The following is a 26,677-nucleotide window of genomic DNA, read 5'->3' as shown; positions in this document are numbered from 1 at the left end:
TTGCAATCGATTTTTTAGGATGGATTTGTATATATTTCGCTAAAATTACACCTATTCTGAAAAACTCGAAGTTGGTGGTTTTTTGATTTATCACTGTGAGAATGTGCGAATGAAAGAGGAATTCTTTTCCAAGAAAAAGTCCACACGCTGACACTCTGAAAAACAACTCAAAGCGTACGAAATGCCCACCGACTCACCACTACATCACCCAACTCCTCCCTCTTTTTTTCCCTTTCCCCTTATCCAAACCCCCTCTCCACCAGAACTTTCATCCCCTCTCCCCCTCTCCCTCCCCTTCCTCCCTACCCATACCCCCATGCACCCTCCTCACATGCACCCTCAACCCATCCGACCTTGCATAAACCCTCTCACACCCCTCACTCACACACTTGTACCTTCCCTTTCCCCTCCCCGGCCCCGTGCACGCTTGCGTTTTCAAATGCCGCGTTAGATTACCGAGGGCGTGGGTGCCGGTTAGGATTGTGCCGCAGTGGTAGGGGCAGAGGATTTTGGGGGAGGTTGATGGGGGAGGGGGTGCGTGGTGGGTAGTAGAGGAGTTTCGAGGAGATGGTTAGTATGTGGTGGAGATGGAGACGGGGGGGTTGTTACGTACTGATAGTAGGGGAGATGTGCTTGAGATGATGGAGAGTTTGCTGTAGGCGTGTGTTGGGATGTGAGAGTTGTATAGTAGGTGGTACCGGTAAAGGCCGTGCTGGAGGGTATGATTTGGTCTGGTATGGGGTGCTGGAAGCTGGCGTTGGGAGCGTAGGTTTTGTAACTGGCAGTTGCATATGCGTATGCTTGTGAGTCCCAACGCTGAGTTCCTCCTTGGGGTTCTGATATAATGGCCATTTGTAATGGGCTTTCTGCCCAACTTGATACGGCTGAGGGTTGGTAAGATGTGCTGTTTTGGCTGCCTCTGTTGTCTGGTGACCAAGGAGGCGCATGGCCGTATGTGCATTGGTTGTACGCCATGCAAGATTGCTCGTTTTTCTGGTCTTGTATGTGTCCAAGTAATACTACATGATGGTATTTCTCTCAACCATTATAAATCCAAAGAGCGAGGTAGAGAGAATGGTGATAACCCAGTTTGTCATCCAAATCGGAGCAGCAAATCATAGGAAAAAGCGCCAACAGCCGGAGATACAAAGCTCAGGCCTTCAAGGGCTCAACGGTAGTAATACGCCACCACGTATGGCACAATCACTATAATCTCTATCCAGTCCCAAACCATTAGTAAGGCGCCCTAGCCGACAAAGAAAACACCCCTCTGCATGCGTCTGACCAGCCAACCACGATACATGCATACCGATCAGATCAATCGCCGACATGCAACTTTACGCCTCTTACACATCTACATGAACAATTGCACTTAGTAATCATCCACGGAATTATATGAACGAAAATTCTATCCTATGTGGCTGCCTATTTCCCTTCGCTTCAAAGCGCACGGGACAGTGTGGCAGTTTGTTCAGACTGGGATCGGCCTACTTGCCCATTCATCGATACTACCCAATTAACGAAATAATCGGTAAAGTCGGGATGTGGCACGGTGCATGAGACTGTGTTGTTGTTGGTCTTGCAGTACCGGTTTTTCGCAAGCACCAGTAGACTGTGACGCAAGATACGGATGCATAGGCAGCAAGTGCGGAAACGGGAAGCTTTTGCGATTAGATGTGTTTAGCAAAGAAACTATGGGAGTCATTGGTACATATGTAGATTGCCTTTCGTGCAGTGTATATCTTTTTTTTGGAAATTGTTGTGATGTATGGTATCTTGATACATGTTTACCAATAGCCCAGCACTTTGAGTTTCTTCTCATTGCAATCATGAAACTGTTCAATGCTCACCGCCGTTTTCTCTCTTGTTATTCAAGGCAATCTAGTATCCTCCTCACCATCTTCCGCATTCACTACACATCAGTGTTGTCATGACAGCATCTCCATCCGCAACAGAACCCGTGCCGATCATCCCTTGGACTACCATCGGAACTGGAGATATATTAAATACACAATCGGCCTTACGGGCAGGTATTGCTAGAGCAAACGCTCTGTTTGTCCATACTTCGGCGACCATACCTCTGCACGCTCCCTGCACCTTTAATAGCCTGCAGCGAGCAAAGCATCGAACCAGACACTACGTCAGTGCCCCTGCGTTCCTTGATCAAGGGCTCTCCTATTTGGGTTACACGAAGGGGCTAGATGTTGAGACTAGCGTCGGTTTACAATGCATGAGTCCGAAGAAGAAAGTTGGGCGGGACGGCTCGTTAGCGCATCAGACCGAGTACGAGACGGATGTTTTTTTTTCTCGGTCAGAGCCTGGCAGGGACGGTTGCTACCGATTTTTTTCCGACCGGCCCGATTGGTTTTGCTCATGCGCCGCGGTAATCTATGATGGATGGTGCTTGCATGTGGCGATGACGATGCGGAGCGAGGATGTGAAGAGATTGCAACGCCAACTGGTTCGGTAGATAAACCGGTTTACATATTATGCTCGCTATGATCTCCCATCTCCTATGTCGCAGAGGATTTTTATAGGAAATCAGCCTCGCATATAACCACAGAAGAGTTCTGGTGCAGAGAAGTTCTATTTCAGATGGTTGTGGGTGTGGTGTTAGATTGAAAGTATGGTCGAAACGACTATACGGTGAGGGAGTTCTTCTTATGAGAACACCAACTGAACTAGAATATGAAGCTATTGCGATTGAGGACTAGCGACTAGACTAGATCATAGATCCTGACATGGAAAGGGCCAATGCCTTTATTTGAAACTGCCGTCTTGGTCATGTTTTGCTGCGACAAAAACCTCGGCTCTTGAGTGTCCATATTCCAGAACTCTCTAGAAATGAACACTTAATACGACACTCATATATTGTTTGGTATTGAGCATATGTATAACTCACAACTTCTCGATGCAAATGCCAAGATGAGAAGAAGGAAAAGATATCACTTTTCTCCACCGAATGTTCCGTCGCACTCGATCAGATTTTGTGCCAAGGCGATCCAACCGGTTTCAATTGAACAACGCTCTTGTTTTTGCTTGAGTGTAAAAATCATGCTCATCGTTGCTATTCCCTAAGATCAAATTCGGCATTCTCTTCAGCTTATCGTGTACTTTGAGCATAGCTCCAGACTAGTTACTCATGTGAAGAAAATTTGATTTACGTCCTTCTTGAAAGTGAGAAGGATACTGGGAGAACAACATCAAGAATCAGTGGAGGGGAAACGCATGCAGACATAGCAGAAATGTTTGGTATGAATGCACGATGCAGCAATTGGTGATGCAAGGAGATGTGTTCGCTTAACCCCGATCTTATCTACGGCCGGAGAATTTTGCGGCTAACCTATGATTAGGACGCCCCGCGTCCTAGAAGCACCTCTGACGTCGGCCGAGCTTCTTCTCTTCGATGGATACAGATCCATAACTTGCAGTATATCCGTAGTAATGATGCCGTAGCTGACGAATCGGCAAGTAGACCTCTCAGCCGATCTCGAATGACGAAACGTCAACGGCAGCTAATCGAGGGCCGCATAGGTATCATTCCTTGTTACGGGTTGCCACGTTGCGCCGGCAGATCGAACATCGTCTCAGGACAGGGGCGCGATATGTTGACGTCTTCACTGCGAGCCATGTCCGAGATTTTTGCAGTCTTGTCGCCGCAGATGTAAACCTTTTTCGGACCTTCTGGGCCGGGGTTAACGGTGATAGAAGTGCACGCCCCGCTTTGAGGCTCGAAAACGTGGTAAAAGTGGGTCCGGTGCCAACGGCGTAGATCGGCGAAAGGGCAAAACACCGGGATATCCATACGGACATACCTCATACACCAGACCGTCTTTTGATGTATTACAAATGTCCAGGAAATTTTCTAGAAGGTTGAAGGAAACGAGGGTATATAAAACTTGAGCCGTGTAGCTTGTATAGTCACCAATTCAGCCAACAAATCTCATTTCACACAACTACAACACCATTTCTCAATCCCCATCTTGTGCATTTCATTTTCCATAACAAAAGCGAACGAGAAAGATGTCTTCATCATCCGACTTCCAGGGCTGGGTAGCTCACGACCCCTCTGCCGCCGATGGCAACATGAAATGGGGCGACTACACCCCTAAGAACTTCGAGTCCACAGACATTGAGATGGAAATCAGCCACTGCGGTGTCTGCGGCTCCGACATCCATACCCTCCGCTCTGGCTGGGGCCCCTCAGACTACCCTCTCGTCGTTGGTCACGAGATCATTGGCAAGGTCACTCGTGTTGGAGACGCCGTCAAGGACCTCAAGGTTGGCGACCGCGTCGGTGTTGGTGCGCAGTCTGACTGCTGTGAGAGCTGCCGTCCCTGCAAGGCCAAGCAAGAGTCCAACTGCAACAACTTTGTCATGACCTACAACGCAAAGTACAAGACTGGCGATAAGGCCCAAGGAGGCTACGCAAAGAAGTGGCGCGGACCTGCTTCTTTCGCTATCCCTATTCCCGAGGGTCTTCCTTCTGAGTACGCTGCTCCTCTTATGTGCGGTGGTGTAACTGTCTACAACCCCCTCGTTACCTACGGTGCGGGTCCAGGAAAGCGCGTCGGCGTTGTTGGCATCGGTGGTCTCGGTCACTTTGCTCTTCTTTTCGCAAAGGCCCTCGGCTGCGACGAAGTCGTTGCCATCTCCCGCTCCTCCTCCAAGAAGGCCGACGCGCTGGAACTCGGTGCTGATAGGTTCATCGCTACCGGCGAGGACCCCGAATGGATGAACAAGAACGCTGGCGGCCTCGACATCATCATCTCCACCATCTCTGGCGGTTTCGCGCTCGACCAGTACCTCAACCTCCTCGACGTAAACGGTACTTTTGTCCAGCTCGGCGCTCCCGACGACCCACTTCCCAGCTTCTCCCCCATGGGCTTGATCTTCAAGAACTTGAAGATTGCTGGTTCTCTCATCGGTACTAGGCAGCACATTGCTGACATGTTGGAGTTGGCAAAGAAGACGAACCTCAAGGCTTGGGTCCAGGTCAGGCCCATGTCCGAGGCCAACGATGTTATTGTCGATTTTGAAAAGGGCCTCCCTAGGTACCGATATGTGCTCAAGAACTAGGTTCTCGGTATGAAAACAAGTACCGACGATGAAGATACCCTGTATTTGTAGTTTAGACGATATCATATAAATAGACTTTTTAATTTCCATTTGATCAAATATGCACTTTATGGCGCAAATCTATTGAAAACACCCCTTTAGACTAACTAGTGAAATTTCTTGTTATGGCTGATTCCAGTGACGACTATCCTATGAAAATATTTTAGAGATGCTATTAAATTGACGTATTCAGCATGTTACGTTAAGTACTTGTCGAGAAACACCTTTAACAGGTCCACATTAGAATTAGGAGCTGGCTAAAAGGATGTTATATGTTACGGCAATGGCAGAACTATAGCGACTCCTGAGATGCGATATTAGGAGTAGGCAGGATATTCACTACGAAATATTAGTATGATTTATTCAAATAAAAGTGAGACCACCTATGTATTTTGAACTAGTTGTGTCGTCAAGCATTGCTGGGATACAGGGCCTAGCCTAGCTAACCCTTTGTTTAGCCTCTGGCATTAGCGTACACTACTTTGTTATCCGAATCAGGAAACGCGGGGTTAGAAATACTAGATCTCTAATTGTCATGAGTATAGTGTAGCTGCTTGACCAATGCACCTTTTGGCGGGGTTCCTGCACTGGGACTATCCATGGATACATTATGAGAATATTGATTCCGGGAATTTGGAACTCTTACTAAGAATAGTTGGTTTGATATTAAAAGAGATATAATAAAACTATGAAATTATACGCTTGAGATACTTGTGCGACTACTTTGGTTCGCTGGCTTCTGCTGGCCGAATCGACCCATATCCGGTGCCACAAGCGACTGCTCATCGCTATCAGTATGTCGTACTTCGTAAGTGGTCGTATATGTGATGACATCCGGATCACCTCCTTTCCTCGAACCGAACGACTTTCCTCCCTTGCTTGCTAAAGCAACATCCTCTTTCTTCATTCCGAAACTTTGATTTCCATTTCCGTAGTAAGCTGCTCGGTCGGTGGCTCTGGTTGTACCCAGGATCTTGGGAAACAATCGTACGAGTATGACGCGTAATGTTGGTAGATTGGCGCACATGATGCCGATGTTGAGCTCGAGATTTGACCAAGTGATGACGTCGACCTGATCCCATGTTGGATTACTGGAAGCGGCAAAAGTCACAAGAGATCGTAGACGAAGAACGGAGATGACGGTCACGCTGGATGTAAAATCAGTACTTGAGCTCTCTCAATGGGCATGGGCTAAACTCACAATGTACCCACGCAGAACATAATAGCTACGCTCAACTTCTTGCGCCAGGATAACTGTAGCTGAAAAACTTCCCACAAGGGTACAGCAAGCATCCAAATATCCGTGATGATGCTGATAATGGCGTTGGACCACGCAAGGGCGTTGATGTTGATGCATTGACCTTGGTGCTCTCCGTCCCATTTCCACCAGTTGTATGATATCGGTCGGCATTGGAAAATCGACGCGGTGATGAATGCGATGGCGTAAAGGCAGGTGAAGACGATAGTTGCCCAAATGATTCTCTTGATGCTCTGCTTTGGGAATATCCGCAAAAAGAAGAAAAGGAGCATGAGCTTCAATAAAGCGATGTGGAAGAAGTAGAGTACTTCCAATCCGAAAAGATACTTGGCAAACTCGGTGATCTGGTCAGGGTGGACCGTCCAAATATCTCTTCCGAGTCCGTTGGGCACGACAGCCCGGTCAATGATGATAACAGACGGTGCTCCTGAAATCAGAGCGGCGACAACGCACCAGTCGTCATACGCGAACTCGCCACCAGAGAAGAATCCTCTATAAAAGAGTCTAGTAAGACCGAAGGCAGCGGTCAAGACCGCAATGATAATGTTGGATACGCGGACACTCTCGCCTCTATAACGTATCGGAGCGTGACATACTGTCATGGTCGCATTTTTGGTCACTGGATTTCAAATTAGCGGTGCTCATAGTCACGATAAAGAAACACTCACTCAGCCCTTGCCTCAGCGTACATGTTTTATGTACACAAATCTCGACTTGGTGCTGTAATTGCATATTTTGGCATATGCAAGTTGCATCGTTCAATGCACATGATGACTTGGAGACAGCCGTGACCAGACACTCTTGCTAGATAGTTGTATTAGTAGACGTCCTCAGGATCATCAAGGAGGGGACATACCGCGCAGTCGGGAAGCTGTTCCACTGCTAATATCAAAGCCGAGTCATCGGGAACCTGACCCTGGGCAAGTGCCAGCTGCATCCATACTAGCAACGAGAGCAGGAATTGCAGGGACTTCATTCTTTCTTTCGCCCGCACGCGACTCGAGACTGAACAAACGAACTAAGAAAGCAGACGTGTTCTAAAACAAGTCCCGACTCCGATGCTGCATGGGGGAGCGGAGAGTATTTAGTATCATGCGAGGAACCAGTCCAAGCCACTGTTCTCCAGGGACCAGCTCTTTCGAGAAAAGTAGAAGAGAGACGAACGATTGTAGTAACGTGGCGCCATGCGAAGGAAGACGGTAACTATAGCGTAGTGGAAGGCGGGGCCTGCGCGAATCTAGTGTCTTTCACCAAGCGGCATTCTTCATCGCAATCAGAGTTCCGTTGCCGTAGAGGTAATCCCTGCTCCACGCATGGCAGGACCTGCACTAGGTCCCACAGGCATGGAATACAACCAATGATGAAATTACGACTGGGATAAGCGGAGTTGCCCCAGACATGTTGAAGTGGATCTCTCTGCAGGCCCTGCAGGGCAATCGCGGTCGGCAACGGAGATCATACTTTTCGCGAACAGTGGGCTCACAAGAGTGAAGGGGTTCGCCTAACATGCAGGAATGGTCGAGATAGGGAAAGGAGCCAGGCCCCGGACTTGTGCCGCTGAGCCTCACCAGGCACCTTTGCCGAGCGAAATCCTTCAAAGTCCAGCCTTACTTGGCGTCTTCCGATGCTTGGAATTCTTTAGAGGGCACTGAGACAGGGTGGGTTATCGTGAACCCATAGCAAAGCCGGAGAGTGTCCCGAAGATAGTGTCTGGTTCCGCGCCCAAGCGGCGGAAGAAGCGACTGGGCATGCACCACCACTAAGTAGGTAATGCAGGCGTTCAGGTTGAGGCCATCCGCACCCGCCCGTGGGCATGTCCACCATGAATACTTAGTTCTCTCGGCAAAAGGGCTATGGTACGCTTTAGCTGCTTGTGCCACATGGCAACCGGCACTTTCTTCTTGCAAATCGTGTTCGCAACGGTGTCGATCACCTTACATACCTACATGCTACGTCCACCAGGGCCGCACCCCAAATTCTCGACGCCACCCGCTGCTCCACTCTTCCTAGCAGATATGTACAAGCATAAGCATCCCGCAATTTGGCACATGTCAATGTCAATTACATGCGAAATCTCTAGGGGGCGTGAAACAAGGGGATTTACAGAGCCAACCGGTCTATTCCTGGGAAGGCTGAGTGTCAGTCTAGTGTCTCCACGAGGGAGAAAAGTGCAGGGCGCCTCCTACATGACACACGCCACCCCTCCAATATCCTTTGCTAGTTTGTTCTTTCAGCTCTTCTGGTTTCGTTCCAATGACGATAGGCTGCACACGTATTGGCATCCTCTAGCCAAGTTACCGTTTGGGTGCCAATGGCAAACGGTACTAGAACTAGGAGGCATCTCTCCGAACCCAGGACGCCACACCCGAAAATTCTCTACCACTCACATCCATTACATGACACACTCCACGTGTTAGGGGCTCTATTTTCCCGAATTTCTATCCGATGAATCTAGAAACCAGTCGCTTCGAAGTATCAAAATTGTAGAAACCATATATCTTATAGCACAAGGCAAAGCACCCCCGGTTGATAGGGCAGTCTTACATACTATACCTGACACGACATTGAAACGAGGCCACGCGACAGGGTGAATTAAGATTTCCAGGACGCCTGCCCCTTTCTTACGGGTCGCATGCATCGCGTCCGACCACAGTGGCGGCTGTGACGCAAGTGTTCCAGTCTTTTTAAGGTTGAATGTCGGCCGAACATCGCGACCCAACGTCGTGACTCGCAAGCACAAGCATCACATCCCCGCGTTCATCATTCGTATCCTTACGGTCTCGATGCAGGGTATTTACATGCATTTGATCCACGCATACACATGAATGTAAAATAGCGTATACTTGCACGCACACTCAGTCCTGTCGATGGAAGTCAGTATGTGGGCACAGCCACGACAGCTGAAGCTCTTCACCGGAACGAGGCACCTCCGAGAAATATCGGTGATTCCTCTATACCAACGATACATGCGTATAAATTTGAAGATAAGGGACTGGAATAACAACGCAAGGCGATCTCCACATTCCGATTCCTGTCTATGGACACTCCATAGCTACTCTACCGCTACTCCATCTACTCCATGCGCTTGTCTGTCAAGCTACGCCCACAACCCACATTCCGACCTGCCTCTACCTTGGGTTGGTACTCTATCTAGCTTAGTTTTTAGCGCGATGCTTTGGTAGTGATGGAAAGTTCCGCACATAAGCCGGGAAGCGATGACATATTCTCGCACCTCTGCCGGACTACATTCGGGCCTTGGTTGGGCGATCGCTCTGCAAATCGTTGTAAGCGGTTGGTCATCGGCGCCGCGCATCTCTACTAACCACCCACGTGCCAGCGGTCGGCGATCACCACGGTGCGAGCTACGGGAAGGAATGGATTGCTTGTTAGCACATCTTTAAGGGTCGCATTACCATGCAGTACGCGTCTTTATATCGACACCGCACATCCCCTCATTGGCTGTATTTCGCTGAATATACAAAGCTGTGTTGTCATTGGTGCGCTTTCCGATGATAGCGTTCGGCATTTTTGATGTATACATATGCAACTGGATCTCTGGAAAAGAAAAAGGTGTTTAGATGCACAGCTTCTCAACCATTCATGAAGGTATTTACTTGTGTCGGCGAGAAGAGACACCGCGATCCAAACATGGCTATTACACATGCTTCCATTGCTCCGCTCGAAATCATTGCCACTGTATTCACTCCCTGGAATCTTTCTTATCCCGATATCAGTTCCAAACTACATATTGTGATCAAGGCGCATCCTCGGCTTCAAAATCTCTGACATTGATCTGCATCTGTCGCCTGATTGTGGCGAAGCGAGATGTTCTCACACACCATGCAAACTCTATTGCGGCGTCACCCGGCCACATGCGAAACAAAGGTTGTATCTTGGGGATCTCGATCATCAGAAACCCCGTCGGCCGAGGGGGGTTTCCTATTCATCTTGAAAACCCAATAACGTGATGGTTTTTTCTTGTTATTTGCATTCTTGATTTCCTATTCCCGTACGATCATTCAATTAACACCGAAACAAACGGCTCCACATCTCATCGACTCATGGGCTTAGAAAACCCCAGGTTGTGTCTAGTGTACACTCGATCGAGCGGGAATAACTTGTTCGCCATACTCCACGTAGTCAACTACATGCCCTCTCATGACTTTCTCAAGCTCTCAGGCGATGTCGAAATGGTCATGAAAAGTAGCGTAGATCTTTACACATAATGACGGCACTCTTCTCGGAGTGGCTATTGGAACCTGCTCTTCTTTCTCGGATACCAATACCATGGAGTTGTGTAATTCTAAGAAGACGGTGGCAGATATTCAATATTCCTTCACATGGTTTTTTTCTAGTTTTGAAAGTAAGTCTGGTCATTCTGAACCACACATATAAAGTACACTTTTTTTCAAATTGGAAGGCTGAGAGATAGAAACCAGAGGATTTCGTATCCACGAAACCAGGAAGTAAAGCGATAGACGTTCAGCATTGTTACTGGGCCTAGACTTTCGTGTACAGCATCACGTGAATATGCGTTACGTCATCCTTATCGATAACACTAGCGCCTATTGGACATTTTTCGAAAGTGAGAACTTGGGAACAGGCACAACCGTCATCCCTTGAAATGCGACGAAATTGAGTTATTGTTCTCTTATTTTCGCCCATTCGCGACTGTGCCGGCTGATGCTCGGTCTCTGTCGACTCCGATGCCCATCCTACTCCGCTCCACACTTCCAGACGCGCTTTCTCCGAACGCTCCCTCGCGAAATACCGACATACGTTCCACAATGGAATCCGACGATACAAAAACCCACCGGTCTACTTAAGACGCTGAATGGACCTAAGCTTGACTCGGAGGCAGCCCTTGGCGACATAACTCGGACCGCAGAGCTTAAGAAGCTCGCAAATATACAACACTCATTGATCGCTCTGGAAGATGGTCATTCCAAGAACCTATATGCGCTCAGAAGGCTTCACATTATACTACGGTCGGTCAGTGCCACCGATGGCCGTGATGATAGTCTTCGCGCACCCTTGTGGCGGGCATATATGCTATCAAAAGCAATCTATCCTCGAGTTTTGACACGTCTCTCGAAAAGAGCCTGGGATCTACTATGGACGACCCAGTCTGCTGATTCGCCCAATAACCGAAACCGAAAGGCCCACTTGAAGCAGCTTCTTTGTGACATGGAGAAGGTGGGACAGACCATGACTGTTGGGCAGAGGGCCGGATATCTCGAAAGAGTATTTCTTAGTGGCAGGGAAGATTACGCTATCAGCGCATGGGAGCAGGACCATAGTTCGGATCCTGAGAGTGCAACACATGGCCATAGCCCGGAACATTTAGAAATTGGAGCTAAGCTACATGCTTTCTTTGGAAATGTAGATCGCAGCCGGTGTATTATGGACGAGCTCTTCCGTCTGTATCCTAGCTGGGACACATCTGTTATGATGGTTGTATTTCGCGCTCACACAAGCTCGGATCTCCAAGAACACCATCATATTGCAAAGCAAATATACGTCAAGATGAGAGAGCAGAAAGGCGACGCCTGCACGACCGAGGACTATGACGCTTGGCTTGTGGGATTTCTGGAGGCCCGCAGTCTGACCGACGCAAAGCAAGTGTTCCAGGACATGGTCAAGGGTGGCTATTTGCTTGTCAGCGGAGCTACTGGTCGAGCCGAGTCAGTCTTGAGGAGATTGCATTTGCTGTATCATCTTGGCACCGACATTTCCAAGATGACTAGTATCGCTCTCAATGCCATCTCAGTTCTCCCGCCTGTTTATCACGGTCATATATTTGGAGATTGGATGAAGTCCGCTGTTGTGGAAAAGGCACCGGAGGCAGCTGCTCAAATCCTGGATGTGATGCTGAAGAGAGGATATCAACCAGAAACTTTCCATTTCAACATGCTGCTTAAAGCTTTGATACGTACAAAGGACACCCCCAATATTCTTAAGGCCGAGAACATCGGATGGCGCATGATTGATGAAGCGTGCAAAGCCCGCGCGAGACACTCATCGGATCCACAGACCGGTAGCATCGACAAGAGGTTTATCGACCGCGAAACGGGTGCAGGTACTGTACAAGGTGTTCCTGCAGCCAATGTTACTACGTTCGCTCTGATCATGCAACATCACGCTAAGAGCTTGCAATGGGAACATGTTGAGTACCTGACCCGTCAGCTCAGGGAGACGACTGTTGAGCCGAATGCCACTATCATGAACGTCATCATGGACAACAAGTGTCGCCAGGGTGCTTACAGTGAAGCCTGGATGGTTTACAAAGCCCTCACTAACCCACAAGAGGGCAGTAAAGGCGTTTACCCAAATGGTGCAAGTCTCCGTTGTCTTTGGAAAACGCTTCGCCTAGCACTTGGAGATCACGCCACCCGGAATGATCCTGCCCTGCCCACTCCTCGCGAGCTATTGAAAGAGACGATATCCTGGCGAATTCTAAGTCGCAGTCGCTACGACGCTGATCGTTTCAGAATGGGTATCGCAGGCGCCGACAAAGGAGCGATAACGTCACTCATCATGCACTGTTTTGGCTACACTCAGGACCTCGCTGGCTCGCTCATTGCCCTGCATGTTCTCCGTCACCACTTTTCCATATTTCCAACCAACAAAGCAGCCCAGATCTTGCAAAAACAAATGGCTTGGGTAGACATGGCGCGCGATTCAGAATCTGTGCGTAGTCAATATTTCCACAGTCGCTCCAACAAGAAGAATATGGAACGTGTTGTGAGAGTATACGATATTCTTTTGGAGCAGCGGTTAGCTAGGATGGATCTGAAGGAAGGAGAGTATGAGAAGTTGACTGAGGAACAGATTGGAGATGTGGGACTGAACCTGTTGAGCGAGTATGTGAGAGTGATGCTCAAGAGGAATTACCCGCCTGAGGTTGTGGAAGCTATGATTGATGCGGCGAGGCGTGCAGTAGGCGTGCCCGACCTGCCTACTGGGGACATAGATGCTTTTGAGGTGGTCTGAATGGAAGTGCTCTGAGGAAGGTTACGAGAGCACTTGATGGGAGCAAATTCGTATCCTTGATCACGTTCAACAAACTTTAGAAATTCCACTCAAACTATCATTATAACCATCATGATCCATGATCTACAAGCTTACGGGAAAACGATCCCTGAGTCGCTCCCCAAAAATATAAAACAAGATCGGAGCGGGTGCAAGGAGTAAGCTCACGAATGCAAATGTACTGATACCCCAGCCATAGCCCAACTTCTCGAACAGCGCAGGCGCAAGGATGGGAACAATGCCACCGACTACACTGCGGAAAACAGTACCAGCTGCTATCGCGCTTGCAGCGTACTTTTCGAAGCTGTCAATAAAGTAGTTCTGCGTGCTGTTGAGAATCATGACCTGTCCGATGCCATAGAAGAATGTCGCAGCGATAGAGACGAGCCAGTGCGTGTGTTTCTCGACTGCCCAAGCAAACCAGAAAAGAGACATTGGGATAAAGACGGATCCGATGTTAGCCAGCGGCAGGCGGAATTCAGGTCGAGCTTTCTCGTGGTTTTTGGCTGTGAGTGACTTGTACACTGTATCGATGCGTGGGACAAGAAACCATACTGCAAATAGGAAGCCACAGCCTGGTCCGAGATAGAGCAGCCCAACCTGCTCAGTCGAAAACCCGTAGTCATCTTCGTAGATGGGCTGCATATTCGTGTAGATGCTGTACGTAGTGCCGAAGATGAGAGCCTGATATACCGCCATGACAGCAACAATAGGCTGCGCAAAAATCTTCGGAGGGCGCTTCAAAGCCTGTGAAATCTTTTCGCGTAGGGGTCGCGCATCCTCGCCTTCATACGAGTACTTCGTGGCATCCCATTCAGCCGTTTGCGCCTCGAACTCTGCCTTCTTGCCGCTCAGAATCACGGGTGCGTACGTTTCGCGGAGGAAAAAGTATCCAGCAAGCGTGTTGATGAAGCAGACGATGGTCATGATCCAAAAGACCCATCTCCAGCCAAGTCGTTGGACGATCAGCCCTCCGAACAGGGGTCCGAGGGTGGGACCTAGAAGGGGACCAAGGAGATACCAGCCAAACACACCCGCTCTTTCGTTGGGCAAAAACATATCGCTTATGGTGCCGCCGCCATTTGCAATGCCTACGCTACCGAAGAACCCTGTGATGCTTCGTACTGTGATCAAGAAGGCGATGTTGGGCGCAAGTGCGGTGGGAATTTGGAGGAGCGTGAAGATGCAGAAGCATGTGAGATAGATTTTCCTCCGGCCAAACGTCTCAGATAGAGGTGCGAGAATCAAGGGTCCGATGCCTAGCATAACTACGAAGCCAGTCGTCGTGCCGATGACAGCGGTTGTGGAGCAGTTGAGGTCTTTGGCGATTTGTGCAATACCTGGCGTGAACATAGATGAGACCAGGGGACTGAGGACTGAATATATTTGTTAGCCAAAGGATATGCAGGAAGAAGGTAGCTTGGTGTGTGTACTTGACATGAGGGCTATGACAGCCACATTTGCCATTTTCCGGCCTTTGGTCCATTCTCGTGGGTTTTCATCGCTGGGTAAGTCTTCGATACGCAGATGCTATCGCAAATCAGTAAATCTTTCATTTGGTGTATTGAATCACGTGTGTGAAGATGACGTACTGTACAAGGCTGTCCCTCTTCGCTATATCTCTGCTGCAATAGCGGTGCGCGCTCATCTTGTGTAGGCATGATAGTCACAGCATACGGTGGTGTATGGTGTTCCGGACGTGAAGCGCGACTGTGGTTGAGAGTAGCATCACGAGCTTCTGAAATCCGGCAGCCACATCCGCTGGTGTGTCGAGAAAGTAGGCGTCATTGTGGCTAAAGCAATCATGCTGTTTAGCCGCGTTGGGTCGTGTTTGTGGATATCTCATCTTTGGAGCGTCATCGATATCTGCCGGGGGAGATCGGGCGATGCGCGATCGACAAGGTTCGTTTGGCCAATCATGTCGGCTCGCATTCACACCATATACATATCCCACCACAAACTTCGGGCTTCAGTGGTCGTCGCACATTTATTAAGGGCATAGATTTGGGGATTGGTATGATTACTAGAGCTGGAATTGAACCGTGTTGTTTCTATATGTTTATCGTGATGAATTGTGTGTGGTGACTTGTGCGGCCATGCGTTCGATATGTCAAGAAATACTAAACATCACTTTGACTGTCTTGTATGGAGATGAGGCTGAGGAGTTAGTTTAATTATATTCAAAAGACCGCTGTGCAATAAGTCTACATCCAAATCATACAATCAGCGCCTTTGTGAGTTTAGGCAACACCTCTACCTCTACGTCGCCGCTCTTGCTTCACTGCTCTTTCTATACTGTACACAAAACTTTACATTATCGTAGTCTTCTCTGAGAACGCGTAGACCCCATCCGTCCCGTAGCCCTCTTATAAGACGACGGCTGCTACCATTCTTGAGCCTCCGTGCTTTGTACACAATGCGGAATCTTGGCACAAGATTGACCAAGGAGGCGGTCATGTAGATTGAGATCTTGTTATCCTGCAGATCTCTCCACCAAGCCTCGCTGGAGCCTTGGATTTCGTAAAGAGGGTCCATATATATCAGTTCTTCGTCATGAAATCCCTCCCAGTCCGCCCGGTCCTGCAAGTCGGCATCTGAAGGTATACATGTGCAATCTTCCTCGATGCCGGTGCCACTCCACTCTCCAGTTTGGGGGTTGAAGAACTGTTCGCAGCAGGTGCATATTCTCTCGTCTGGAGGTGGTCGCCCCATGATATCCTCAAACGGGGCGAAGCTAATACAGAAATAGGGACAGAGTGCGTTCATGCGGAATAGAAGTGTTATATCACGTTGAGAATCTTGGCCGATCTCATATTGCGTTCCAATGGTGAAACGCTCTGGTGCATGCTTGAACTCAGCAATGGTCGGCATGAAGGTCGAGATGAACGACACTGAAGCCTCGAGTCCCATGAGCCGAATGGAAGTGCTTCGCATCCAGAGCGGACGAAACTCAGCCCGAATCTGCCTACAGGTCTGTGTGAGGCCGAAAAACTTCCAGGGACGTGTTGCATATGGCTCTGGGACAGCCTCTCGAACTAGAACGTCGCCTTCTGGTGTGTCCGGTGTTCCGGCAGCGATGGCGAACTCGTATATGAAATTTCGGATCTCTTTGATATAGTCAGTAAGAACCGCTAATGTCTTGATGAGGGTGCCTACCTGCAGAGTGTGCAAGGAAGTCGTAAAAGCTTTGGACGTTCCTTGTTGTTGGTGTCATCTTGCTGGTGATGCGTAGTGATTGTAAGCTGATCTTTTGATATCGAAAAGCAGACGCACTGTGAGCTCAGAAGCATGGACACAGTGTCAAGAATATATATGTGAGTGGGAGTGTGCCAAGGTGGCCGGTCAGGTGACAGGTCAGTGAATGATATACGCCTAGCTACCTTTCACCAAGTTGCATGGGTCTCAGCGTGCGCCTCTCAGTGGTTGCCTGTCTAACATACAGTATGACGTGAAATTAACAGATAGCCACGAAATATTTTACGGGAATATACCAAATCGTGAACTGAAAAAGGGTGAGTGAGACTCTAGCGCAATCTCTTTCGAGCTTGCAACTGCAATGGAGTGAAACACGTGCACATCGTAAATTGTAGGTGAAGGGGTGTAAGTGAAGGAAAGGGTCATGATCCAGCTGATTTATGGGTTTTGAAATCAAGGTAACGCCAGCATACATAGTAGTTACGGCAATATAAAATCGAACATCTACACAGAAGTAGTGTCAATGCCCAACAAATGTCCGCGCGGTGGCTGACAAACAGAGTCTGGTTGCTACAGGCTGGTTGCGATATCCGCACAACAAGAGAGTTGTCTGAGCCCGTAGACTGTCAAGCCTGACAAGGAGTCATGACGTGGAAGACATGACGAGAAGTTTGGGTGTCCCTTCCTCTCACTGTGGATCGCTTGACGTCCACTCCTTCCCAATGAGCGTAGAGTAATTTTGTAAGCTGCACGTGAAAACAAACACTGCCCCTAGCACCTGAATACACTCCTTCACTTTGAATTTGGACCACAATTAGTCTTCTCATTGTTTACAATCACATCTTAATTGATTGATAGCCACAATTACCAATCAGAGGCACAGCGCGGGATCTCGCGCCTCAAACCTCTACCAGGACCTCCACACAAGCCGCTAGCAGCTCCGTCATATGGAATACTATAAATGCCCGGTCGAAGATCTATGGCGAGAGGTAAATCGGCGCAAGCTGGGACTGCCCTTGAGACCCCGGGACGAGCTGAGCGAGGCTTTGGCGAACGACGACGAGCGAAGAGGATCCGAAGCAACGACGGTGGAAACCATAATCCAAGGCGGCTTCATTCCCAAAAACGTCAATCTGGGGCACACAGCCGAGTTTGGATCGACAGTCGTGGCCAACCAACTCGTCGACGAAAGTACATACAACCAGTACCATATGTGGAGACAACGAGACTGATGAGGGCTAGAAATCATCTACTGGACCATGAATACTTTCTTCCCGACCATCCAGCTCTTTTTCGAGTCCGGCCGTTCTTGTACCATCGACGGCGGCCAGCTGCCGGACGCAAGAATAGGTCTGGATTCGGCTCTTCAATTCCAGTTGACAGATTGCGCACACGAAGAGGATGGTCGTGTTACCAATTCCCTTCTCCCTACAACATACTCAGGGCCTGGAACTGGCATGGCTATCAAGGAAGTAGTCATCGCCCAACGAACCAGCATCGCACTGCAGCCGATACACCCAGAAGACGCCAAGCGGTGGACAGAGCTAGATCGCCCTCACACGAGGATCGCAACGGAAACGCATACAGTTGTTGGAATAAGATTGAGGGGTATGGATAGGCTGGCCTACATATGGGCGAAAGTTAAAAATGCTCCGGCAACACGAGTTTGGAGCGACGTCAGGATAGCTGGGCTGCGAAACGATGTGCCAGTACCAAATGCATGGCAGCCAGAACGTCCCATAAAGCCAGGAGCTGAGAAAACCGTGGTAGTCAAAAACAGCCTGATTACGCGCAATTCTGGAGCGGCCTAGGCAGAGCCTCGTTGCGGGTGGATGCTCAGAAACACCTGGGCATCGGATATATCCCTTTCACGATGTGGCGGGCGGTTTGGGTGATAAGGTTAAGGTGAGCAAGTTCGTTCAATTAAGGGACTGATACAAGTCTGTAACTAACGTGACAGTGATATTGGAAGTGGTTCTCGGGAAACCCAGCAACACTGGAGCGATGAGTTGTTGACTTGGGTATGGATTTTACAACGTGCTACTTGCTGGCAAAAGCACGAGTGTGTACTCTGTAAATAGTTGGATAGCATCAATATAACCATTGCTATAGCTTGACGCCGCAAAGTCTACTTGGTGACTCGGCCGATGGAAGTGCATAAGAAGGCTTCAAGACTACTAGCAGCGACGAATGCTTTCTGGGACAGGGACTGAGTGTTCCACAACCCGACAACATACTCTTCACCACACCGACAAGTTAATCAACAACCCAGCATCAATCCAGCTAAGACCCATTAGCTGACATGGGAAAAAGCGCAATTCCCTCCCAAAAAAAAACCACCGAACACTCCTTATACCATCACTCCGACCCGTCAAGTCACAAACAAGGAAATTACCAAACACCCCCCAAACGGTCCGATAATCACCAAGCCCGTCACTTCCGCGCCGACGCACCCCATTTGCTCAGCCGTAAACCCACCTAAGCACATCATCACCGCTTACCTCGGATCAAGACGGGGAAGTAACCCGCAAACCAACTATACAAGATGGGATTGCCCGCGCCTATCCCTGTAAACAACCCAGTCGGACAACACATGTCCCTCGACCATGACGCCTACTTACGCGTCGTTTGCGCCCTTTTTCTTACCTCCCCAATAATAAACGAGAAAAAAAAAGGCTGTGTGTACAATGTCCAGCTTACGCATCACCATCTCTTCCATACCGGCATCAAGCCATCCTATTCCTCAGTTTAAAAAAAAACAACTCCATACATGCTATACCTTCCCAGATAACCACCCCACGTGACATCTTCAACCGCCAAACCCCCACGCCCAAGCCGTCTAAAAAAACACAACCACATGACGTCCAAGCCCAAACATCTAAAACTCCGACCCAACTCCCCCCTGTACCCCTGCACCCATCCAAAAAAAAAGCTCAAGCAAGAAAACTCCTAACACAACAGTAACAACTCCCGATCGGAACATCCGACTCACAATCGCAGTGAAGCAAGCCAACGGTCCAACTTCGGCGCGTTGCCAGAAAAATAGCAGGATAACCCTTACCGAATGTAACGGAATTAACCCCCACGTTTGCGTCAAGCGCGGGTGTGGGGGTGAAATGGAAACAAGGTTGAGCGACGCAACCAAAAAAAAACGTTTGCGCTGGCTTTGAGGTGGGACTGGGGACTAGGGGGTAGTTGGCGGGGAAGGGCGGAAGGTATATGTAAGGGGGGGGAGGTTTGACGAGGGGGGTCTTCCGGGTTCCGGTCGGTGAGATGATGGTGAGGTTGGAGGTGGCGGTGTGGTTGGGGTGGGATGACGAGGGTTGCGTGGATGGTGAGATGGGAGTATGGGAGGATAGTCGAGGGATTGGGGGGGGGGTTGTGTGCGATGGGCATGGTGTCCATTCTCAACATGGTCTTTTTGTCGTTAGTATGTAGTTTGGTGAGCCGGGTTGAGTGGTGAGTATGCTTCGATTGCTCGTGTAGTTAGTCTAGGGACATAAATGCGTATTTTAAAATATGTAAATGACAACACTACAGTTGTTTTAGTTAACAAAAAGATGAAGTGTATTGAGTTTTTCCCAAAAGAGTAGTGCGAGTTTAGAGCCTCATTCGGAGTCTAAATGCTCGCGATGACGCAGATGTCAAACCATAATTTCTGCAAGGTTGTGAGTTCATGGGCAACGCCTACAATGCCTCAAGTCCAATCTTCCTTCATTAGGTAATGCATCCTGCAACTCCAACACATGATACTCACAAATCAAGTTCTCGCACATGTCCTTTTCAATGCAGTCGTCTAGCTTGCCTGTGTTTTCGCATTTGCCGCGATTTACTATCAGTCGACCAAATAAACCGCAACATGTCATGTATGTACTTGGACGTAAAAGGCGATTGCCAAGAGCTGGGGAAGTGCATACCGTTCAGAGAAGCAATGTGCTTTGCCGAGCTGGTTGGTTTGTAATAGTGGAGAGCGAGATTGGTGGAAGATCTGCACTGCCTTTTCGGACCGAGGTTTGGTAACATGTGCACGCTACATGGACTACATAAACGGCTGAGCGCAAGGGTCTGGCGAGGGGCATGCGACTAGAACCCCAGACGGGAAGAGTTTTTCGACATGTGGAGGTCTTCAAAACTTGGTTTGGCGTGTTGTTCGTGTCGAAATACCGAAAGAGGGATGGCTGTGATAGGGAATTGTGATTGACGCAGACGCGAACTGGACGACTGCTGAGAAGTAGTGTGCTTACTCCAGATAAATTGAAGTAAATTGATAGTATGTTGCACGGTTACATTGAATGTATTGTTTCCGCCTTACCCGAACTATACCCGTCAAGCGCGGATAACTTCCTTCAAACCGACAATGCCGTTTTTGTACACACATAGGCTGTCTGGCAAGATCGAGTAGTATTCCCGTGCTCGCAGGTATGCCTGATGATTCTTCGCAATGGGGTAAGACTATACGATCTGTTGAGGATCTATGATGCGCATGTGCTATACTTGGCGCAGACCGCAGACATGCGCCATATACGCGCAGCCACTGACGCCGATGGCACCAATATGGCCCGATACGACTACACTCCGGATTTGCCGCCAGAGTTGAGTAATGATATGGATCTGTGGCTTACGCGCAAGCGCTGCCCAGCAAATAACTAGGATAGACATGGTGTTTTTGGATTGTCATGGATCGATGGACTCGAAAGCTTGGCCCATACGTAGGATCCTTGCAGATACTCGCTTGCATGGGTGGGTTTGTGAAAAATCTTGACTCTAGCGTCTATCGACTGTCTGTGGCTAGACGTCAACCCTCAGTCTGTAGGAATGCATTTGGAGATGCCAACACTTGATCTACGTATTAGGGCTGCCCGGCAACTGGATATTCCGACATCCGTAGAGAGGGGCTATTGCATTCAAGATTTTAATGGACCTATCCTATGCGAATTCGCATAGTTGTCCAAAGACGTGCAGAGCAGCAGTTTCAACATCGAGAGACACTAGCCAATTGTTGCATGGGGTTGTTTGTCTCCAATTTTGACCCCTGCTCAGGCTGCCCATCGTAATGTCAATCCATCCTATAGCATATTACTTACTCAATGATCTGCAAGGCCCAGATGCTAATACGAATTTCTCAACAATGGGACAGCCATTGATCGTGTCAGCAATATCATTCAGCTCCAACTGCGGTCTATGATTGAAATGTTTGGAGAGGCAACAACAGACGGGTAGAGATGACCCGAGCCTGAGGTCGGGGGAAGAGCGTGGGTATAGGCGACATCCCGCGCCGAGACAGTGGAGAGGATCCCATCCGATCAGCTTGGCTGAGATATGTTGAGGCTCCTTGCTAAACGGAATTGGCGTGGCAAACAAGCAGCGGCCGCAACTGCCGTTCTCCCTAATGCAGACGTTGAATGGCAATTGACCCCCACGAACAGCCATGACAAATGATCGGCAAACTACAGGTAAAGCAAAAAAGGGGGGCGAAGACTTGAACACCAGTACCTGTAGCTGGTGTTGCCAGCCAAGGCCAGACCGAGTTTGCGATGTGCGTGTGCGCTTGGAATACCTGTGCTTGTCCTCTGTCGCTTACGCTTGCAGTATGTATAGAGGCAGTATCGGTGTGTGTGTGTGTGTGTGTGGCTGGCCGTGACAGATGGAAACGAAACCATGTCATGGTGACGAGTGTCAGAAATGTTTTCCGCAAAAGCATGTGCGAATGCCGTCGGCTGGGCAAGTCGCCGATGGATGTGGACATGGACGGCGGTCTGGCTTCGCAGGGTTGCATGTGCCCCGCATGATCCAAGGTGATGCCTGACCCTTATCCTCACCCCTCTTTATCGCTATTCCCGGCGTGAGATGGGCTGTTGTCGGGTGGGGAGCGGTGACTTTTTGATATGCTTGCTGGCTCATGGTGATTGATGGTGTCCGTCAGTAGCATATAGTGTTTGCGGTGAAGAAAGAAGCAAATTAGTGCTGTTCAAAGGGGTCTCGTGATGGGTTTTGGCCAGCACACAAAGACGGAACTTGGGCAGCATCCAAGACGGCCATTCCCGGGGTGACATGCATATCTCAGGGCGTCAATGCATGGAATGGCGGTACACGAGGACAAGAGCAATGGCATGGAAAGCTTGGGGAGGCTATGCGAGTCAGAAGGCTGGTGCGGCGACGAGTTCAACGTGTGCGGCGAGTGTTCGAACGTGGTAAGAAGGCGGGGAACCAGGATCGCCAAAATGTGGGGTAATAGCGTCGGTCTTTGCTGGCTGCATCGCATCGCTCCAGGCTTCGGGGCTCGGATGGCGCTCCGAGCGAGGCTGTGCATTCTGGATGGCAGACGCTGGTCATGGGTGGTTTTGCCAGTCTTGGTCGTCTTTGTACTTGGACCGACTCGGACTTGTTCTGGGTCAAGAGACCACGTATATAGACTAGGTAAGAGCTAGCATACTTACATCCAGCTGGCGATGCAGTGGGTATAGACTTTCCAATCATCGTGCCACCATGACGGCGTCGCCGGGGTGCATGACATGTCTGTGGCAGCGCATGTTGATGAATGTTACCGCTCGCTGGACATGCGCAAGACAAAGAAGCTGCCTCCGTAGAGTAGAGTGGTATCGCCGACCCAGGAGAGTTTGGCGGGATGATTCGGAGACGGACTTTTCTGGGGCGAAGTTGATTGCCATTGTCGGGGTAAGCGGCTGCGTGGGGGGGGGGCCAGCGATACACCGGTTCACAGTCCACGGCGGAGGATCAGGTACCACGAGGAGGCGTCTTACCCACCCCCGTATCGTTTTGATATTGCAGAAAAAAAGCAAGGTTGGGGCCATGTCGACGGACCCTGCTCACCGCCGTCATGATGCCAAAGTCAGTTTGGACGGGGCATGTCGAGTAGGATAGTCTGCTCGTTCGGCACCTTTCCCCGCGCTCTGCCCCCTTGTTGATATGTCGACATACGCGTGTATTGACATGGTGCAAACACGTTTGCTGCCACAATTGGCCTAGATGGCTAGGTACACGATTCAATGGCGGTGATAGGACATGGACCTAGCGGTGCTGGCGGGCGAATGCGCAGTATGGAAACGTGTGTTGGAGAGCCTCAGAGGGGAGACGCTCGGGCCTGGGCCCCCCGCCACCAGAGAGTAATGGGCGTGGGGGTTCTCCCGACTCCAATCGATCGTCATCTTGGCCAGGCTCTGCAACAACGAGGCACATATTTGATACACACGTACGTATGTGTGTGTGCCTCCACTATTTTCGGCAGGTTTCGAGGCCATGTCATGGTCGCATGGGGATTACGGCGGCCGGACTGGTGCCGCATGGTCTGGTGACAAGAGCCTGCTTCACACGGCCTGCCACGTCTTGCAGCGTTGCTGGACAATCCTTCGTCCCCCTTGGCCTTTGCATCTGCTCTGCTGCAACTCCGAGCAAAAGGCCCGCCAAACTCTAGCGGCGGCTGGGGCGACTGGGCCTGGGGGGGGAGACGAGGAGGAGGCGGAGGAGGAGGAGCATCACCAGATGGTGTGAGGACAAGGACCCGCCGCACCCATTTACACCGGACGGCCACGATTCCCCCACCCCCACACTACCACGCCCGAACGGTATCCATCAACGCTCCTCTGATTCCGCCAACCCTTCGCATGGGGCCAGCAGTGGCGCCCGCCAGCCTATCACCAGACCCCAATGGACCCTCAGAGATCGTCACAAGGCGCTGCTCCCCCTTGCCCTGGCCCTTGCCCTTGGCCTTTTTTTCACATCCGGCCACGATCCGACCATCACAGCCTCCCCACCCCTGCCCTCCTGTTGCTGCACGAGCGAAAAGAAACAAACGCCGCTCCAATCAGTAAGACGCCCCGTCTTCATTAGACCCGTTCAAGCCACCCAGCAAACTAAGGCCCAGCCAGCGGTGCCTGGCATCGGCTACGTGCAGGCCAGGACTGCCTCGGACAGGCTGCGCTTGTCACCGCCCCTTTGCCCTTCACCCCCAAGTGCCGGCTCATCCCTCTCGGACACGCTCGTTACTCGTTACCCTGAAATGCCTGCAGTCGCTAGCTCTCCTGACAAAGCCCGTCAGCTGGACCCCCACGCTCCTCGTTGCCCTTGGGAGAGGGTGCCAGGCCAGGTCCGGCGTTTGCAAACATTTAAGTACCTGCGCTATCTGGCTTCTTGACCAAACATCCATCCACCATTGACGTATTCGTCCCATTTTTCCTTTTCAGCGTACCGCTAGTTCTTTGCCAAAAAGTCTCGCTTCTCTTTACAAGCCTTTGCTAGTATAAAAGCCTACTTTCTTCTCCACACTCTCAAAAAAACTTATATCATGTCACCACACCACGACGCCCCTTCTCCTGCCAACAGCTTCACTCAAGATTTGGGTTTCCACCATTCTGTGCAATCTGTCTACCTGGCTGACCGCTACAACGACATCGACACCAACTCCATGACTTCTGCTGACGTTGGTATCCGGCGGGCGCTGGTCCCTGGCATCTACGTTCCTACCGTAGCATTCTTCGACCCAGCTACGGACAATGTAGATGTCGAAACGGTAGCTAGCCACGCAGTCCGTCTGGCAAAAGCTGGTGTTGCTGGCATCACCACCCAAGGATCCAATGGCGAGGCTGTCCATCTGTCGCACAAGGAGCGTGACCTCATCACAAATACTACCCGCAAGGCTCTCGACGACGCAGGTTTTGGCTACATGCCCATCATTGTCGGCTGTGGCGCCCAGTCTACTCGCGAAGCCATCGAACTCTGTGAAGAGGCAGCCTCGGCTGGCGGAGACTATGCCTTGGTACTGCCACCAGCCTACTACCAGGGCCTGTTTTCCAAGGACACTGTCAAGGAATTCTTCAACGATGTAGCCACTGCGTCTCCTATCCCCATTCTCATCTACAACTACCCAGGCGCCGTTTCGGGTCTTGATCTCAACTCGGACGTCATCATCGAGTTGGCCCAGCATCCCAACATTGTCGGCTGCAAGCTGACCTGCGGCAACACTGGAAAGCTCAACCGCATTGCGTCAGCAACACGTGCAGCCACCGTCTCCGACCCAGGCTCCGGCTTCATGTGCATGGGCGGATCCGTCGATTTCACTCTCCAGACACTAATCGGAGGTGGATCCGGCATCATCGGCGGCATGGCCAACATTGCCCCCAAGACGTGCGTCAAGCTAGTTGAACTGTTCGAGTCTGGCCACCTCGCCGAAGCACGCAAGCTCCAGGCTGTCGTGGCTAGGGGTGACTGGGCTGCCATCCAAGGAGGCATCATCGGCACCAAAGCTGGTCTCATGGCTCACTACGGCTACGGTGGTTACGCTCGCAAGCCTCTGCCCAGGCCCTCCAAGGAGGAAACCCGCAAGTGGCGAGACGCCTTTGAGGAACTCGTCCAAACGGAGAACTCCTTATAGGAGAGTGTTTTTTTCTTCGTTGTTCCGTCACGTCTCTTAACGACCCATGTTCTTTTTCACAGTCCTGCCCCCTGTTCTGCATAGGAATCTGGCGCTGAAGATTACTAGTATTTACAAAGCTTGTAATGGCGTTTTCTTTTCTTCTCTACATTTCTCATTATCTTCTTTGTCGTTTTCCTTACTGGAATCTGGAAAGCTTTGAAAAGCAAAAACGCGGATTTTTTTTACGTCTTTTGTTTGCCAAAAAGAAAAACTTGAGGTTTTCCATTTTTTTTTTCATTTGGTCTGCTTTTGCAACCGATTTTTTCGCATAGCAAGTTGGGGTTGGGGCGGTTCATCTGTCGTTAGCGATTTATTCATTTCTTAGCAAAACAAGATGCATTCTTAACAATGCCTCCCCAAAGAAGGAATTTTCATGAATTAAAAACATAAAAATCGTACTTACTACTGCCTGCTTGGGTGATGACTTGTCCCGTGGTTACTCGTGCTCGCCAAACTTGGGGAGATACCTTCCGTTCTGGCAGTTTCCGCATACATACATAACGTGTTGGATAAGCGAGTCGGTCAGGCAAGCGAGTCGGTCACTTCACTAACTTTGTGCACCTCTATAAGCGTGTAGCTCTACCACCATGTAACCATCTTAATATATATTAACATAGGAGGTTAAGTAGTATCTAGAGTATCTT

The 26,677-nt window shown here is 49.9% G+C and overlaps 9 protein-coding genes across 9 annotated transcripts; 4 read left to right on the top strand and 5 right to left on the bottom strand.

The window, feature by feature from the left end:
- Window positions 1-474: 474 nt before the first annotated feature.
- COCCADRAFT_109622 (uncharacterized protein) lies at window positions 475-1,002 on the bottom strand (the record flags this gene model as incomplete). The annotated part of the gene is made up of 1 exon (XM_007719246.1): window positions 475-1,002. A coding segment is annotated over one exon (528 nt), but the record flags the coding sequence as incomplete, so codon positions are not given.
- A 3,021-nt stretch (window positions 1,003-4,023) lies between these two features.
- On the top strand, window positions 4,024-5,079 carry COCCADRAFT_109624 (uncharacterized protein; the record flags this gene model as incomplete). Its single annotated transcript, XM_007719245.1, has 1 exon — window positions 4,024-5,079. The coding sequence occupies one exon, from the start codon at window positions 4,024-4,026 to the stop codon at window positions 5,077-5,079; it is 1,056 nt and encodes a 351-aa protein (XP_007717435.1).
- Window positions 5,080-5,812: 733 nt separating this feature from the next.
- COCCADRAFT_30444 (uncharacterized protein) lies at window positions 5,813-7,352 on the bottom strand (the record flags this gene model as incomplete). The annotated part of the gene is made up of 4 exons (XM_007719244.1): window positions 5,813-6,266; window positions 6,320-6,995; window positions 7,045-7,180; window positions 7,233-7,352. The coding sequence occupies 4 exons, from the start codon at window positions 7,350-7,352 to the stop codon at window positions 5,813-5,815; spliced, it is 1,386 nt and encodes a 461-aa protein (XP_007717434.1).
- A 4,232-nt stretch (window positions 7,353-11,584) lies between these two features.
- Window positions 11,585-13,369, top strand: COCCADRAFT_109621 (uncharacterized protein; the record flags this gene model as incomplete). The annotated part of the gene is made up of 1 exon (XM_007719243.1): window positions 11,585-13,369. The coding sequence occupies one exon, from the start codon at window positions 11,585-11,587 to the stop codon at window positions 13,367-13,369; it is 1,785 nt and encodes a 594-aa protein (XP_007717433.1).
- A 123-nt stretch (window positions 13,370-13,492) lies between these two features.
- COCCADRAFT_9330 (uncharacterized protein) lies at window positions 13,493-15,069 on the bottom strand (the record flags this gene model as incomplete). Its single annotated transcript, XM_007719242.1, has 3 exons — window positions 13,493-14,784; window positions 14,842-14,938; window positions 15,001-15,069. 3 exons carry the CDS (start codon window positions 15,067-15,069, stop codon window positions 13,493-13,495), a joined length of 1,458 nt encoding a protein of 485 aa, XP_007717432.1.
- A 598-nt stretch (window positions 15,070-15,667) lies between these two features.
- Window positions 15,668-16,622, bottom strand: COCCADRAFT_9329 (uncharacterized protein; the record flags this gene model as incomplete). Its single annotated transcript, XM_007719241.1, has 2 exons — window positions 15,668-16,515; window positions 16,565-16,622. 2 exons carry the CDS (start codon window positions 16,620-16,622, stop codon window positions 15,668-15,670), a joined length of 906 nt encoding a protein of 301 aa, XP_007717431.1.
- Window positions 16,623-17,550: 928 nt separating this feature from the next.
- Window positions 17,551-18,414, top strand: COCCADRAFT_109617 (uncharacterized protein; the record flags this gene model as incomplete). Its single annotated transcript, XM_007719240.1, has 2 exons — window positions 17,551-17,794; window positions 17,846-18,414. The coding sequence occupies 2 exons, from the start codon at window positions 17,551-17,553 to the stop codon at window positions 18,412-18,414; spliced, it is 813 nt and encodes a 270-aa protein (XP_007717430.1).
- A 4,004-nt stretch (window positions 18,415-22,418) lies between these two features.
- COCCADRAFT_41182 (uncharacterized protein) lies at window positions 22,419-23,992 on the bottom strand (the record flags this gene model as incomplete). Its single annotated transcript, XM_007719239.1, has 5 exons — window positions 22,419-22,499; window positions 22,608-22,854; window positions 22,980-23,119; window positions 23,435-23,632; window positions 23,933-23,992. The coding sequence occupies 5 exons, from the start codon at window positions 23,990-23,992 to the stop codon at window positions 22,419-22,421; spliced, it is 726 nt and encodes a 241-aa protein (XP_007717429.1).
- Window positions 23,993-24,905: 913 nt separating this feature from the next.
- On the top strand, window positions 24,906-25,991 carry COCCADRAFT_109610 (uncharacterized protein; the record flags this gene model as incomplete). Its single annotated transcript, XM_007719238.1, has 1 exon — window positions 24,906-25,991. The coding sequence occupies one exon, from the start codon at window positions 24,906-24,908 to the stop codon at window positions 25,989-25,991; it is 1,086 nt and encodes a 361-aa protein (XP_007717428.1).
- Window positions 25,992-26,677: the final 686 nt, after the last annotated feature.

The sequence above is a fragment of the Bipolaris zeicola genome, assembly GCF_000523435.1.
Source record: "Bipolaris zeicola 26-R-13 unplaced genomic scaffold scaffold_291, whole genome shotgun sequence".
Lineage (NCBI taxonomy): Eukaryota > Fungi > Ascomycota > Dothideomycetes > Pleosporales > Pleosporaceae > Bipolaris > Bipolaris zeicola.
Note: the sequence above shows the minus strand (reverse complement) of the source record. Positions and strands in the feature narration are given on the sequence as shown.